General features: G+C 42.9%; 2 protein-coding genes across 6 annotated transcripts in view; both read left to right on the top strand.

Moving 5' to 3' along the window:
• The first annotated feature begins 166 nt into the window (after nucleotides 1-166).
• C2H1orf50 (chromosome 2 C1orf50 homolog) lies at nucleotides 167-9,410 on the top strand. 2 transcript variants are annotated; one of them, XM_058717794.1, is made up of 5 exons: nucleotides 167-299; nucleotides 419-534; nucleotides 7,308-7,394; nucleotides 7,890-8,021; nucleotides 8,584-9,410. In XM_058717794.1, the coding sequence occupies exons 1-5, from the start codon at nucleotides 167-169 to the stop codon at nucleotides 8,767-8,769; spliced, it is 654 nt and encodes a 217-aa protein (XP_058573777.1). In that variant the 3' UTR covers nucleotides 8,770-9,410. The 2 variants fall into 2 exon arrangements, with proteins under 2 accessions (XP_058573777.1, XP_058573778.1); XM_058717795.1 differs by having other exon boundaries at nucleotides 186-290.
• The window catches only part of TMEM269 (transmembrane protein 269), a 25,845-nt gene continuing 20,037 nt past the window's right edge, over nucleotides 7,912-13,719 (top strand). For all 4 annotated transcript variants that reach the window (XM_058717790.1, XM_058717789.1, XM_058717788.1 and 1 more), the window contains exon 1: nucleotides 7,912-8,021. The gene's annotated coding sequence lies outside the window, so the exon portion shown is untranslated. The remainder of the gene's footprint in view (nucleotides 8,022-13,719) is intronic.

Below are 13,719 nucleotides of genomic sequence, written 5' to 3'. Positions count from 1 at the left end.
AGAACGTTGCACTCCCCTTTTTGGCTTTCCCTAAGCCAGCACCCCGCCCCTCAGCAGAGCCTAGGGCGTCAGCTGGAGCCCCGCCTCCGGGTTCAGGCGGTGCCCCTCAGCCCTGATGGCCAATGGCCAGGGAACACGGAAGCTCCGCCCACAGGTCTCTATGCGCATGCTCTTCTCTTTCGCGCCGCGGCTGGGGACGCGGGGAGGTTCGGCTGTTGTCATGGGGGACGCCGAGACGCCGGGGCAGTCGCGGGGAGTCCCCGCAGACCAAAGAGTTCAGCCGGCTACAGGTCGGGGAGGTACGCAGGGCGGGAGTCCGAGCGGGGAAAGAAGCCCTCACGGAGCAGCTAGTCTCCCGGGCTGCGCGGGAGGCCGAGGGCGGGCGCTCACGGGCTGTGTTCCTGGGTATGTGTCGCAGGAGCCCTGGTGGAGCTCACCCCGACCCCCGGAGGCCTGGCCCTAGTGAGCCCCTACCACACCCACCGGGCCGGGGACCCCTTAGACCTCGTGGCGCTCGCAGAGCAGGTGCAGAAGGTGAGGAGGCGCGGCTGGGGAAGTAAAGAACCGTTTTGGTTCACGTTTGGCCCTGCATCTTGAGACTGGGACCTCACAGCCAAAGCCAAAGCGAAAGCCATTTGCTTTTTGTCTCCATTTTACAACTCGGGAAAACTGATTGTCATGGAGGGTCGGTAGTCTGACTCGCACTCTGAGCTTCTGAGACCAAAGGCGCCATCTGCAATATGAGTGCCCGTAATCTCCTTTCGTGGGAAGTTTTGCACAGCACTTTGAATATTCAGTATTTCATTTGGGCCTCAGGACAGCCCTGTAAGGTAGGCAGTACAGAAGTGATTCTTCCCATTTGACTCGTGAAGAGAAGTTTCCATGCAAGTGTCAGATTACCCTAACGGATTCTGCAGGGATGCATAGTCCACTTACTTTAAACTGCTTTCCATTAGATCGTTATCTGTGCCCTGAACGCTTTTAGAACGTAACATCTTTTAGAAGGACAGGGACTTTTTGAAATTTATTTTCATTTAATTTATTTTTAAAATTTATATCCAAGTTAGTTAGCATATAGTGCAACAATGATTTCAGGAGTAGATTCCTTAATGCCCTTTACTCATTTAGTCCCATCCCCCCTCCCACCACCCCTCCAGTAAGCTTCTGTTTGTTCTCCATATTTAAGAGTCTCTTATGTTTTGTGCCCCTCCCTGTTTTTATGTTATTTTTGCTTCCCTTATGTTCATCTGTTTTGTATCTTAAATTCCTCATATGAGTGAAGTCATATGATATTTGTCTTTCTCTGACTGGCTAATTTCACTTAGCATAATACCCTCCAGTTCCATCCACGTAGTTGCAAATGGCAAGATTTCATTCTTTTTGATTGCCGAGTAATACTCCGTTGTATATATATACCACATCTTCTTTATCCATTCATCTATCGATGGACATTTGGGCTGTTTCCATACTTTGGTTATTGTTGATAGTGCTGCTATAAACATTGGGGTGCATGTGTCCCTTCGAAACAGCATACCTGTATACTAGAAGGACAGGGACTCTTTTTTTTTTTTTTTTTTTTTTATTTTTGGGACAGAGAGAGACAGAGCATGAACGGGGGAGGGGCAGAGAGAGAGGGAGACACAGAATCGGAAACAGGCTCCAGGCTCCGAGCCATCAGCCCAGAGCCTGACGCGGGGCTCGAACTCACGGACTGCGAGATCGTGAAGAAGGACAGGGACTCTTAAATTTTGTCCTGTGTTCTCATTCACTGGGCACAACATTCCCAAGCCCAGTGCTTACACATTCATTGCCAAAAGAATAAGGAGGAAATATGAAATAACAAAAAGCATCAGAAATTTTGACACGTGCGTGTTAATCCCACTGTTGATAATAACTTGCACTGTAATTTAAGGGAAATTACTTTTCTCTGGACTTAAGCTTCTTCATCTGTAAAATGCAGGGTTTCAACTAGGAAAGTTCCTAGATCTAAAGCTGCGAAAAACCAAATTCCATCTAATTTTTTTTTTATAATTTTTTTTTAATGTTTATTTATTTTTGAGACAGAGAGAGACAGAGCATGGATGGGGGAGGGTCGGAGAGAGAGGGAGACACAGAACCTGAAACAGGCTCCAGGCTCTGAGCTGTCAGCACAGAGCCCAACCCGGGACTCGAACTCATGGACTGCGAGATCATGACCTGAGCGGAAGTTGGTCGCTTAACCCACTGAGCCACCCAGGCACCCCTCCATCTAATTTTTACCAAGACTTCCAGTTGTAGAACCCTCTTCAATATGTACAGATAAAGGGCCCTGCTGCTTTAAAGCTTCTGATATTCCTCTCACCCTTGTGTGCACTATCACATTTGGCTTTGGTTATATTCAAAGGTCTTTATTTTGTTCAAAATATTTAATAATTAATGTGCTCAAATTCCCTCACATAAACATCTCTGTACTTTAGGTTTTGTTTTTTTTTTTAATTTAAGGAGTATTCAAATGCTTAGGAAAGTGCTTTTGATTCAAACTTAGTGACTTGTCTTTTCTAGAGAGGTGGGAAGCAAAGCATAACTTTTATAGATTAGGAGAATACCATGTGTCTGTTTAACTGGATCACTTGTTGGGAGGGAGGCAACTAGGCCCAAAGCTTGGGCAAACATTTTCATGGCTTACTGAGTGACCATCATATTTATTACAATGGCCTGAAACAAAACAAAAAAAAAGAAGATGGAACACAGGTTTTGCCCTTCAGCGTATGATCTAGTAAAATACAGAGGATGCATTATGGTGCTGCCTCCTTTTTTCCAATATTATCAATATTGAGCAGCTGGAATAAAAACACTAGAAACAAACAGATTGAATCAAGCATATTTACTGTTTGTGTCCTGAAATGTACTTTGTAGCAGGACTGACTGCTGCCATGCCATTTAGGTATTGATGTGTGTTTAGAATGCTCTAGAGGTCTGGTATTAAGGCAGAAATTTGGAATCAGACTGATCTGTGTTCAAATCTTCAACTGCCATTTATTAGCTGTTATTAACCCTTGGACAGGTTGCTTTACCTCTCTGGGTATAATTCCTAAAATGAGACTGAAGTTATCATCTCCAACTTCATAAGGTATTATAAAAATTAAGTTAGATAATATATGTGAAGGGCCTCAGAATGATTGGGGCCAGTAATTAGAAGTACTCTTTAGTAATTAGAAGTACTCTTCTCATTTCTGTTGTGAATTAGACTGTTTTGTTTACAAGGAACAGATTTGCTGCCACCACCTTAAGAAGATTAATAATGAGGCCACTCCTAACCTAGAACTCTCTTAGCTCTAGAAACCACCTGCTTTCTCTTTGGCCATCAGGTGCCTCACTGTCCTTGGAACAAAATGCAGTACTTTCACCATGGGCCATAAGGCCTTGCATGATCTGGTCCCTGTCCCCTTACTGACTGCTCATTAACTACTGCCCCTCGCTAACTGCCTTTCAGACATAACTTCTCCAGTTTTTGTTGCATGGCTGGCCCTTTCTTTTCTTCAGACCCAAGTCAAATGTCACATCTTCAGTGAGGCCTTCTTGTCTATTGAAGGTTATACTCCACTCCATCCAGATGATGGTATTATTAAATTGAATATGGGTACCTGGTGGCTCAGTTAAACATCTGACCTCGGCTCAGGTCATGATCTCATGGTTTGTGAGTTCGAGCCCCACATCCGGCTCTCTGTGTCAGCAAAGAACCCACTTCAGATCCTCTGTTCCCCTTTCTCTCTGCCCCTTCCCAGCTTATGCTCTCTCTCTCTCTCTCTTAAAAAAAAAAAAAAAAAAAAAAAAAAAAAAGTAAACAGGGGCACCTAGGTGGCTCAATTGGTAAGTGTCTGACTTCAGCTCAGGTCATGATCTCCTGGTTCACGAGTTCGAGCCCCCACATCGGGCTCTGTGCTGACAGCTCAGAGCCTGGAGCCTGCTTTGGATTCTGTGTCTCCCTCTCTCTCTCTGTTCCACCCCCACTCATGCTCTGTCTCTGTCTCTTGAAAATAAATAAACATTAAAAAAAAAAACACATTAAAATAAATAAATAAATTAAATAAATAAATAAATAAATAAATAAATAAATTGAATTTGCATCTAGCCTGCTCATGCATGCATGCCAATCCCTGGGGTGCTTACTACTACCTATTAAACCAGTTACTCCACTCACTTGTTACCTCTGATCTGCTTTTTTTTTTTTTTTTTTTTTTTTTTTTTTTTTTTTTAACGTTTATTTATTTTTGAGACAGAGAGAGACAGAGCATGAACGGGGGAGGGGCAGAGAGAGAGAGGGAGACACAGAATCCGAAACAGGCTCTAAGCTGTCAGCACAGAGCCCGACGCGGGGCTCGAACTCACAAACTGTGAGATCGTGACCTGTGCTGAAGTCAGATGCTTAACCGACTGAGCCACCCAGGCGCCCCACCTCTGATCTGCTTCTACCACATAATTCTGGTTATTTTCTTCATAATAGCACATCATTATTCTGAGTCCACATAATACTAGCTCTAATTGTCTTTCTCGTTGGTGTCTGTATCTCTCACCAGAGCTGTGTTATGCATTATGGTAGCCTCTAACCACATATGGTGGTTGAGCATTTGGGCTATATGGTAAATGCAGCTGAGAAACTAGATTTTAAATTTTATGTAATTTGAACAATTTACATTTTAAAATGTGGTAATTGATTCAATTATGGGACACTTTTTGAGTCTATTTGGAACAAGCTTAGTATGTGAACTGACCCTTTTAAATGCAAATTTTATGAAGTTTAAGTACTGATTGAGTATTTCTTTTAATTTTTTTTAATGTTTGTTTATTTTTGAGAGAGAGAGAGAGAGCACGCACGAGCAGGAGAGGGGCACAGAGAGAGGGAGACACAGATTCTGAAGCAGGCTCCAAGCTCTGAGCTGTCAGCACAGTGCCTGATAGGGGGCTCAAACCCACAAACTGAGATCATGACCTGAGCCGAAGTCAAACGCTTAACTGACTGAGCCACCCAGGCGCCCCAGATTGACTATTTCTCATGATAATTTGGTATCTCAATTGATAGTATGAGTGTAAAATATAAGTATATACTTAGTATGAAATGTAAAGTATCTCATTAAAATTTTTTATACTGATTACATGTTGGAATAATGTTTTTTGATGTATTGGGTTAAATAAAATATTATAATTAATTGTACTTATTTATTTTTATTTTTAACACAGCTGCTAGAAAATTTAAAATTTACTACTTTGGGGTACCTGAGTGGCTCAGTTGATTAAGCAACTGACTCTTGGTTTCGGCTCAGGTCATGATCCCACAGTTTGTGGGATTGAGCCCCTCATTGAGTTTTGTGCTGACAGTGGAGCCTGCTTGGGATTCTCTTTCTCTCTTGCTTTCTCTGCCTCTCCCCCACTCGTGCTTTCTTTCAAAATAAATAAACATTAAAAAAATTACATATTTTACTTCATATTCTGAAGGACAGTGCATTAGGCTGCAATCTTGATGGAGGTAGGGACTTCTTTCTCCTGTTTCTAGTATGTCCAGGGCCTGGCATGATGTCTCATACACAGTGGTTGCTCAGTCTCTATTTGTGGAGCAGATAAATGATTGACTCTGTTGACTCCATTGTTTTCTTCTCATGTGATGCTGGCTTATACCTGACTTTTACCTTGAGCTTCCTCAACTCACCAGCAAATTCTCTTAATATTTCTTTTTTGTATTTTTATTAAAATAAAATTTAAATATATACAATATACATATATAATTATGTATAATATTATATATTATGATAATATATAATTACATATATTATATAATATTATGTCATATTATATAATATATCTTTAAATATATTACAAAATATTTGTAATAAATTTAAATTAAAAACAATTTTTAATGTCTATTTTTGAGAGACAGAGACAGAGCATGAGGGGGGAGGGGCAGAGAGGGAGACATGGAATTGGGATCAGGCTCTAGGCTCTGAGCTTTCAGCACAGAGCCCGACATGGGGCTTGAAACCACGAAGCCTCAGTTGGAGGCTTAACTGACGGAGCCATCCAGATGCCCCTAAAAAAAATTTTTTTAACGTTTATTTATTTTTGAGAGACAGAGACAAGAGTGTGAGTGGGGGAGGGGCAGAGAGGGAGGGAGGCACAGAATCCTAAGCAGGCTCCAGGCTCTGACTTGTCAGCACAGAACCTGACGTGGGGCTCGGACTCATGAACTGTGAGATCATGACCTGAGCCAAAGTCAGACGCTTAACCGCCTGAGCCACCCAGGCACCCTCTTGATATTTCTTAGTTTGAGTTTAATCTCGTAATTTCTTCTTCTTAACTTGCCGTATACCCCTAGACATTAATCAGGTTTTCTTGATAGTAAGCTGGAAGTCTTTGACAGATTTCTGATGCCTGAGTGATAATCCTTCCCATTGGTCACACCAGTCTCTCTGGTTTTGAAAAGTGTTTGATTTATTTTAAGCAATTTCCATTGCCTTCATTTGCACTTCCTAGCACAAGACAGGAAGTCTTATGTGCACAATATAACATTGTTTCAGATCTACATCCTAGTATAGTCTTTAAAGGCTCAGTGGGTAGTTGGAGCATGTGACTCTGGATTTCACAGTCGTGAGTTCGAGCCCCACATTGGGCCTGGAGCCTACTTAAAAAAAACAAGAAAGCGTTTGAAGTAACAATTAGGAAGCCAAATATAAGTTAAAATATAACTAGGTATGATGTAAATAATTCAGCTGAGGCAACGGTCAGATTAATAGGTCCTTCCTATATATAGTTAGATTCCTACATAACAGGTGATAAGAACTTTATCACAAGTGCCTTTTTATTTTAAGACCCATCCCAGATCTCAGAAGTATTTAAACATGAGAAAAATAAATGGAGACCTGAGGAATAAGTGTGTTTATTTGGGCAAAGAGTAAGAGGGGAAGTATTTTCTGTTGAGGAGAGGGCATATTCCGTACATGTGTTAGCATGTGAGAGTAGACCATGTTAGAGGACTGAAGAAGTGCAGAGTGACTGGAATACAGAGGGTAGAAAGCTCTGGGACGTAGAAAAGGAGGAGGACTTAGTTCTGCTGTGTGGGGTCCTGGCAGGGTGAGCTTCTTATAAACAGTGCTATTTGAGTTGGGTGGGAACTGGGTGAGATGAGTGCGAGTTCCCAGGACTGTGTTGAGGCTAGGAAGGGTATTTAAGGCATAAGCGAGGATGTTGAGGTAACTCTTCACTCTGAGCTCTAAATACGAACATTGTCGAAGTCTTATCCTTTTTCCACCCACAGTTTGGTTTTGTCTCACCTGTAGGCTGACGAATTCATCCGAGCAAATGCCACCAACAAACTAACAGTCATAGCTGAGCAAATCCAACATTTGCAAGAACAAGCCAGGAAGGTGAGTAACACGTAACAGCTTTTAGGTAGGGACTCCTTTTCCTCATTTAATTCACAGGTTTGCCTGGTCTTGCTTATAATCGTTAAACTATTTTGTCTTCAGGACCTCCTAGAAATATAGAAGTGTTGAGCAAAATAGAGTAAGCCTAAGAAGTTAGGTATAAGGTAAGCTTTTTCACTGGGAGACAGTTTCAGTGAAGTAAAGCATTTTGAGGGGAAAAACATGTTCTCAGTTTTAAAAGAAATGTACATACTGCAGAAAAATAGGAAAGAAATTTAAAAGGCACTCAAAGCCAGTAACGTTCACCAATGCAATTCTTCTAAAGGCATTTTTACAGTCTAGTAGCATAGTCTAATTTTTGTCTCCTCAGAATCATCTGGGTCCTAGTAGTGACTGTTTGCTATGGGGGAGCAATTCCTAAGCATTGATTGGGATGATCACTGAGTGTGCCTGTTATGTCCAATACTTAATTTGTTACATCTCTGCGGTTCTTAGGTACTGGAAGATGCTCGCAGAGATGCCGACTTGCACCATGTAGCTTGTAATATAGTAAAAAAACCTGGCAACATTTATTACCTTTATAAACGGGAGAGTGGTCAGCAGTATTTTTCTATTATTTCTCCAAAGGTAAGAATATGTATTTTTGCGCAGAAATCTACTCTGGTCTTTGAGAAACTCTTGGCATATGTGCGTGAAGATGTAGGCATAAGGGTTTGTAAATGGCCTTCTAGAAAATTGGAGGTTTTCGTGAGCCCTGGCATGACTCTTAAAAAATATACATGAAAAACACAAATTATCTCACAGTCATTATCTCTGTTAAGGGAGGTATCTGATGTGTAATGCAGTGAGGATGATTCTGACTGATCTGAAGTGAAAACCCAAAAAAGAAATTTGTGGCATACAGTGAGGAAATGAGGGGAGCCTGGGTGGCTCAGTGGGATAATGATTCTTGGTTTTGGCTCAGGTTATGATCTCACTGTTTGTGGGTTCAAGCCCTGCATCAGGCTCTGCACTGACGGCTCCGGAGCCTGCTTGGGATTATCTGTCTCCCTCTCTCTGTGCCCTTTCCCCGCTTGCTCTCTGTCTCTCTCTCTCAAAATAAGAAAATAGACATTTTAGAAAATGAGGAAATAAGCTCAATTTCTTTACCTTCTACCCTGATGAGAACTGACTCCTTTGCCTTCTTTAGGAATGGGGGACAAGTTGTCCACATGACTTCCTTGGCGCCTACAAGCTCCAGCATGACTTATCCTGGACTCCGTATGAGGATATTGAGAAGCATGATGCTAAAATCAGCATAGTGGACAGGTTGCTAAGCCAGCCAGCGGCCCTGCCTCCAAGCACTGAACCCACCTTCCAGGGACTGACTGACTGAGAGAGGTCTCTGACAAACAGCTCTCACAGCAAGGACTTCCCACTATCACCTCCTTGTTGCCCTCATTTTCTGCGTTGATGGGAGGGGGCATGAGAATTGAAGTCTTGTGGGGGAATCATGCACTTCTTGAAAGGAGACCCTGTGTGCATATAAATGCTATCGTAATTACTTTCAGTTCCGATGGTAATGAATCATACCAGACCCAACCAGTCACTTTCAGAGTACTGGCCAGTGTACTTTCCTTCTCCTTTATCTCCATCTGTTCTCCCGTAAGTCAGAGCATTGGAGAAAGAGGGGTGTCTTCTACCCACATAAAGGTTGGCGAGGCATTTTCCAGACAGGACTGTTTTTAGTCTTTTTGTAACTGGAAGTGTTTGAGATTGGGTTGAGGTTGAACATAGGGGGGAAAGAGAGAGAGAGAGAGAGAGGCAAACCATAAAACAAACTTTAACAATAGGGAACAAACTGAGGGTTCATGGAGGTGGGTTGGGGATGGGCTAGATGGATAATGGGGATTAAGGAGGGCACTTGTGATGAGCACTGGGTGTTCTATGTAAGTGATGAATCACTAAATTCTACTTCTGAAACCAATATTACATGATACGTTAACTAGAATTTAAATAAAAACTTGAAACTATAAAAACTTGAAACTTAAAAAAAAGATTGGGTTGAGGCTGTTGAGCAGTTAGTGTAGCTCCAACTTCAGATGCGTCTGGGAACAGGAATGTTGCGTAATGGAGGATGATGAACAGCTCGGCTTGCCTGGACTAGACAGTGTGTGATTCTGGTATTTTTGCACTTTTGCGGAAGTGTGGCTTGCCTGTTTTGCTCTGTCTGCCTACTTTGAGTGACTGGAGATTCTGGGGCAGCAACAATGGACAGGTTTGGGGAAGGTCTACCTGTCACCTCACAGAATTCTAGACTTGGAAGAGATGTGGGAGGCTGCCGCTGACCACTGTATGGATCTGTGCTGTAGCCTTGCTGAAGAGGAGATCCAGAGTTTAGCCATCTGCAGCAGGCCAACTCCATTTAAATGGCAACCTCAAGCTATTGTGGAAGAGGGGCAGTGGGTGAGAAACAAGAAAAAGAGCCAACCTGTTGATCATGAGTTAATTCAGATTGAAACTGATTTTGACCTGAATTACCCAATAAGTTAGCAGAGGCTTTTTGGCTGAGTTCCTCTAGTTCTCATTCTGACTAGACTCTTGTGGGACTCTACCTCACCTCGTGTGTTCAGTGGAATTAACTAAATTTACAGCTAATCCAGTGTGGCTGTACTTCAGTGCCATATATCTTATCACAGTCTGCTGTAACCACAGTTGCCCAAGTTCCTTTCTGGGTATGGATGTCTCTTGTGCTGATCTGCTTGGTAATATCCTAACCCCATCCTAGTTTTCATGGCCTTTCCTCATAAGGTGTATTTCTTGTTAGCTGTAAAAATGGTCCATGAAGGCCTCACACAGAATGGGGCTAGAACCTGACAGGGCCACCCAGGTGATACTTGGTCATTTCGTTTCACGGGGGGATGCTCTGTGGGGTCAGCTGCAAAAGCCTCTGATGGGGATGGTACACACACACACACACACACACACACACACACACATACTCACACACACTTTAGTGGTATAATAGTTGATTATGTAAGTTTCCCAGGTTTTCAAAAGGTCCTGACCTGCATGGTAATGACACATTCTGAGTAGGTGTTTATTAGTTATCTGTTGCTGCATAAATTACCAGAAACTTAGTGGCTTAAAACAACACACATTTATGATTTCATAGTTTCTATGGGTCAGGAGTTCAGGCACACTTAACCTGGGCCCTCTGCTTCAAGGTTTTTCACAGGCCTGCGTTCTGATTATTGGCCAGGACTGGGTTCTCATCTGAAGGCTGGAGAAGGGTCTGTGTCCAAGCTAACTTAAATTTTGGCCCAATTTTAATTCCTCCTGTTGGACTAACATTGTTAATTCTGTTTACCAATAGACTATTAACCAGAAACTGACTTCAGTTCCTTGCCACATGGGTCTCCCCAACATGGCAACTTTCCTTATCAAAGCCAACAAGGATGAGTCTGCCAGCAGGATGGAAGTTACAGCTTTGTGTATTCTAATCACGGGAGTGACATCTCATGCTTTTGCTGTATTCTGTCCATTGGAAACAAGTCCTAGGCAAGCCCACACTCAAAGGAGGGAATTAAACGAAGGCGTGAATACCAGAAGGCAGAAATCATCAAGCAGATCTTAGAATCTCTGCCACAGTGCTTAGCTGAGAGGGAGAAAAGAAGGTCCTTGGGTAAAAGGGGCAGTATTACGAAGTGGTTAAGCATGGTAGTGGTAAAGTCACAGATCGGAACTGGACTCTGCTCTGACAAAATAACTTCCCCAGCTAGCATCCCTGCTTCCTCCTGTATCCCTTCTGCAATCCATTCTGCAAAACATCATCAGCTTGATCTTTTTAAAATCCAAATCTCCCTCACTCTTTACATTTCCTAACCACTCTAGAGCAAAAAAGAGAGCAGTGGTTAAAAAAAAGTTCTGTTCAATAAGGTGCGTTCCCTGCACTGACCACCAGGTAGTGCCATTGCCCTTTGCTACTTCTGCCAATTAACCAAACTTCGGGAAAGTCAGTGGCAATGTGAAATGACTTTGGAGGTAGCACCTCTGAGTGGGGATCTAGGACTCCTTGGTTGTATACAGTAACCACTTTTCATTCACCCATCCATCTACCCATTCAACGATTTTAGAAGTATTAAGTGCCTTCTAGGTTCCATGTTCTGGAGAATAACACAGCTGAATAAAACAGGCACCTATTCCCAAGAAGCTCACAGTCTAGTAGGGGAGGAACCAAATCAACAATTATAGTGTGGTATAAAAAGCTATGATAGTGGCATGTAGGATATGGAGCACCACGGAAGGATACCTAACGGCTTGGAGAATTTAGGAGGACTTTGTGGAAGAGCAGACACCAGCTTACGTGTTGAAAAACAAAAGTTAGAGCTTGTTTGGACACTCTCACCTGTCCTCTAGAGAAAGATTGTCTTTGGAATTTGGAGTAGGGTTCATTTTTGGATGTTTGTTTGTGAGTGAAGAAAGGGATATCCATTTTAACAAGCCATGTCAACCAAACTAGTCCTGGCAGTCAGGAGGGCTAGAGTGAGGTACGACCCGGCTAGAAAACTCTTTCTCCTCCTCTTCCTCTTCCTCCTCCTCCTCCTTCTTCTTCAGAGAGACGGGGAGAGAGAGAGAGAGTGCAGGGGGTGGAGGGGGAAGAAGAGAGAGAATCTTAAGCAGGCTCCATGCTGAGCCCCCGACGTGGGCTTGATCCTACAACCTTGAGATCATGACCTGAGCTGAAATCAAGAGTCGGAAGCTCAACTGACTGAGCCACCCAGGTGCCCCTAGAAAACTCTTACTTCTAGTAGCTAAGAGATAAGTAGATGAGGGGGAGGAAAAGCAAATCCAGACTAGAAGCAATATGGAAAATTTGGAAATTTTGGAAATTTGGAAATTTGGAAAATTTCAGCCAGTTTAAAGTGAAGAATGTGGGCCAGGGGCTATGGGAAAAGGGTTAATTGAAAGATTTGGGGGTATGTAGCTGGCAATATTGGCCTTTTAGAAATCTGTTTGGGCGTTAGAAGATGAGTGGAGGGAAGACCATTAGGAGCTTCCATCCCTAGTCCAGGCAAGAGAGGACGGAGGCCTGAACTAAGGTAGCAGTGATGGAATGAGAGATATAATTTCATCAGTTGTAAGGTGTATTCTTCTTCCCCCACGTTTTAATATCTCTGAAACTCGGATGCTTCTAAAAGTCAGTGGCACGTCATAGTTTAAGTGGCAGCACTTTTTCCTTTCTCAGAGCTGCATAACATAATGCTGTGTCTTACAATGGTTGGGGTCTTGGATTTGATAAAGCTTGGCATTTTTTTTTTTTAATTTTTTTTTTTTAACGTTTTATTTATTTTTGAGACAGAGAGAGACAGAGCATGAACGGGGGAGGGGCAGAGAGAGAGGGAGACACAGAATCGGAAACAGGCTCCAGGCTCTGAGCTGTCAGCACAGAGCCCGACGCGGGGCTCGAACTCACGGACCGCGAGATCGTGACCTGAGCTGAAGTTGGCCGCTTAACCAACTGAGCCACCCAGGCGCCCCAAGCTTGGCATTTTGAAGGTACAATAGATTGCAGCTTGTTAAGTAATAAGATGTCGGGGGATGAGTGAGAAGAAAGTCTTAGGTAATGCTTGAGTTTCTGGCTTGAATGCTGATACGGATGTTGGGGATCCATGCAACAAAATACAGAAGTGGAAGACATCCTGATATTTCCCAGAATAATGAGCAATCTGTGTTTGCTTTATTAATCCACCATGCTGGTCCTGTCCAGGTTCACTAGGTGTGAATAGCAGCTGAGTGTACTAGCCTCTCTCCACCCTAGCTGTCTGGAAGGAGGTTTGCTGTGTCTTAACCTCAAGTTATCAGTCAGTCCACCAGTTTTGGGAGTATTGGTGTTGTAGATGCAAAGATGACTAATACTGCTTAGTGAGCTTTTATTCTGCCAAGCATATCCATTATCTGATTGAATTTTCATATAACCAACTATCTATGAGGTATATTGTATTCCTGCTTTAGAAAATGGAAACATCTGCTCAAAGATTAAGCAACAGGCCCATGGTTATAGTGATAGAGAGTGGTATGGCTCAGACTCAAACCGTCCTGTTGGATTCAAGTCTGAGCATAACCAGCCCTAGAGGATCCTGACATAGAGGTGTAAGAAAGTTAAATACCAAAGCGACAGAGGAAGATGTGCATATGGGATACCATAGGAGTAGTTCACTGGGATGTGTAGTGATGAGCACACAGGGCATGTATATCACGGCCCGGAGAAGTTAAGTAACTTGCCTAAGGACATAACTCATGAGCAGTGGAGCCCATGTTCCTGGCACTAAAGCCTGTGCAAACC

Source organism: Neofelis nebulosa, chromosome 2 (genome assembly GCF_028018385.1).
Source record: "Neofelis nebulosa isolate mNeoNeb1 chromosome 2, mNeoNeb1.pri, whole genome shotgun sequence".
Lineage (NCBI taxonomy): Eukaryota > Metazoa > Chordata > Mammalia > Carnivora > Felidae > Neofelis > Neofelis nebulosa.
This window is presented reverse-complemented; position numbering and strand designations above follow the sequence as displayed.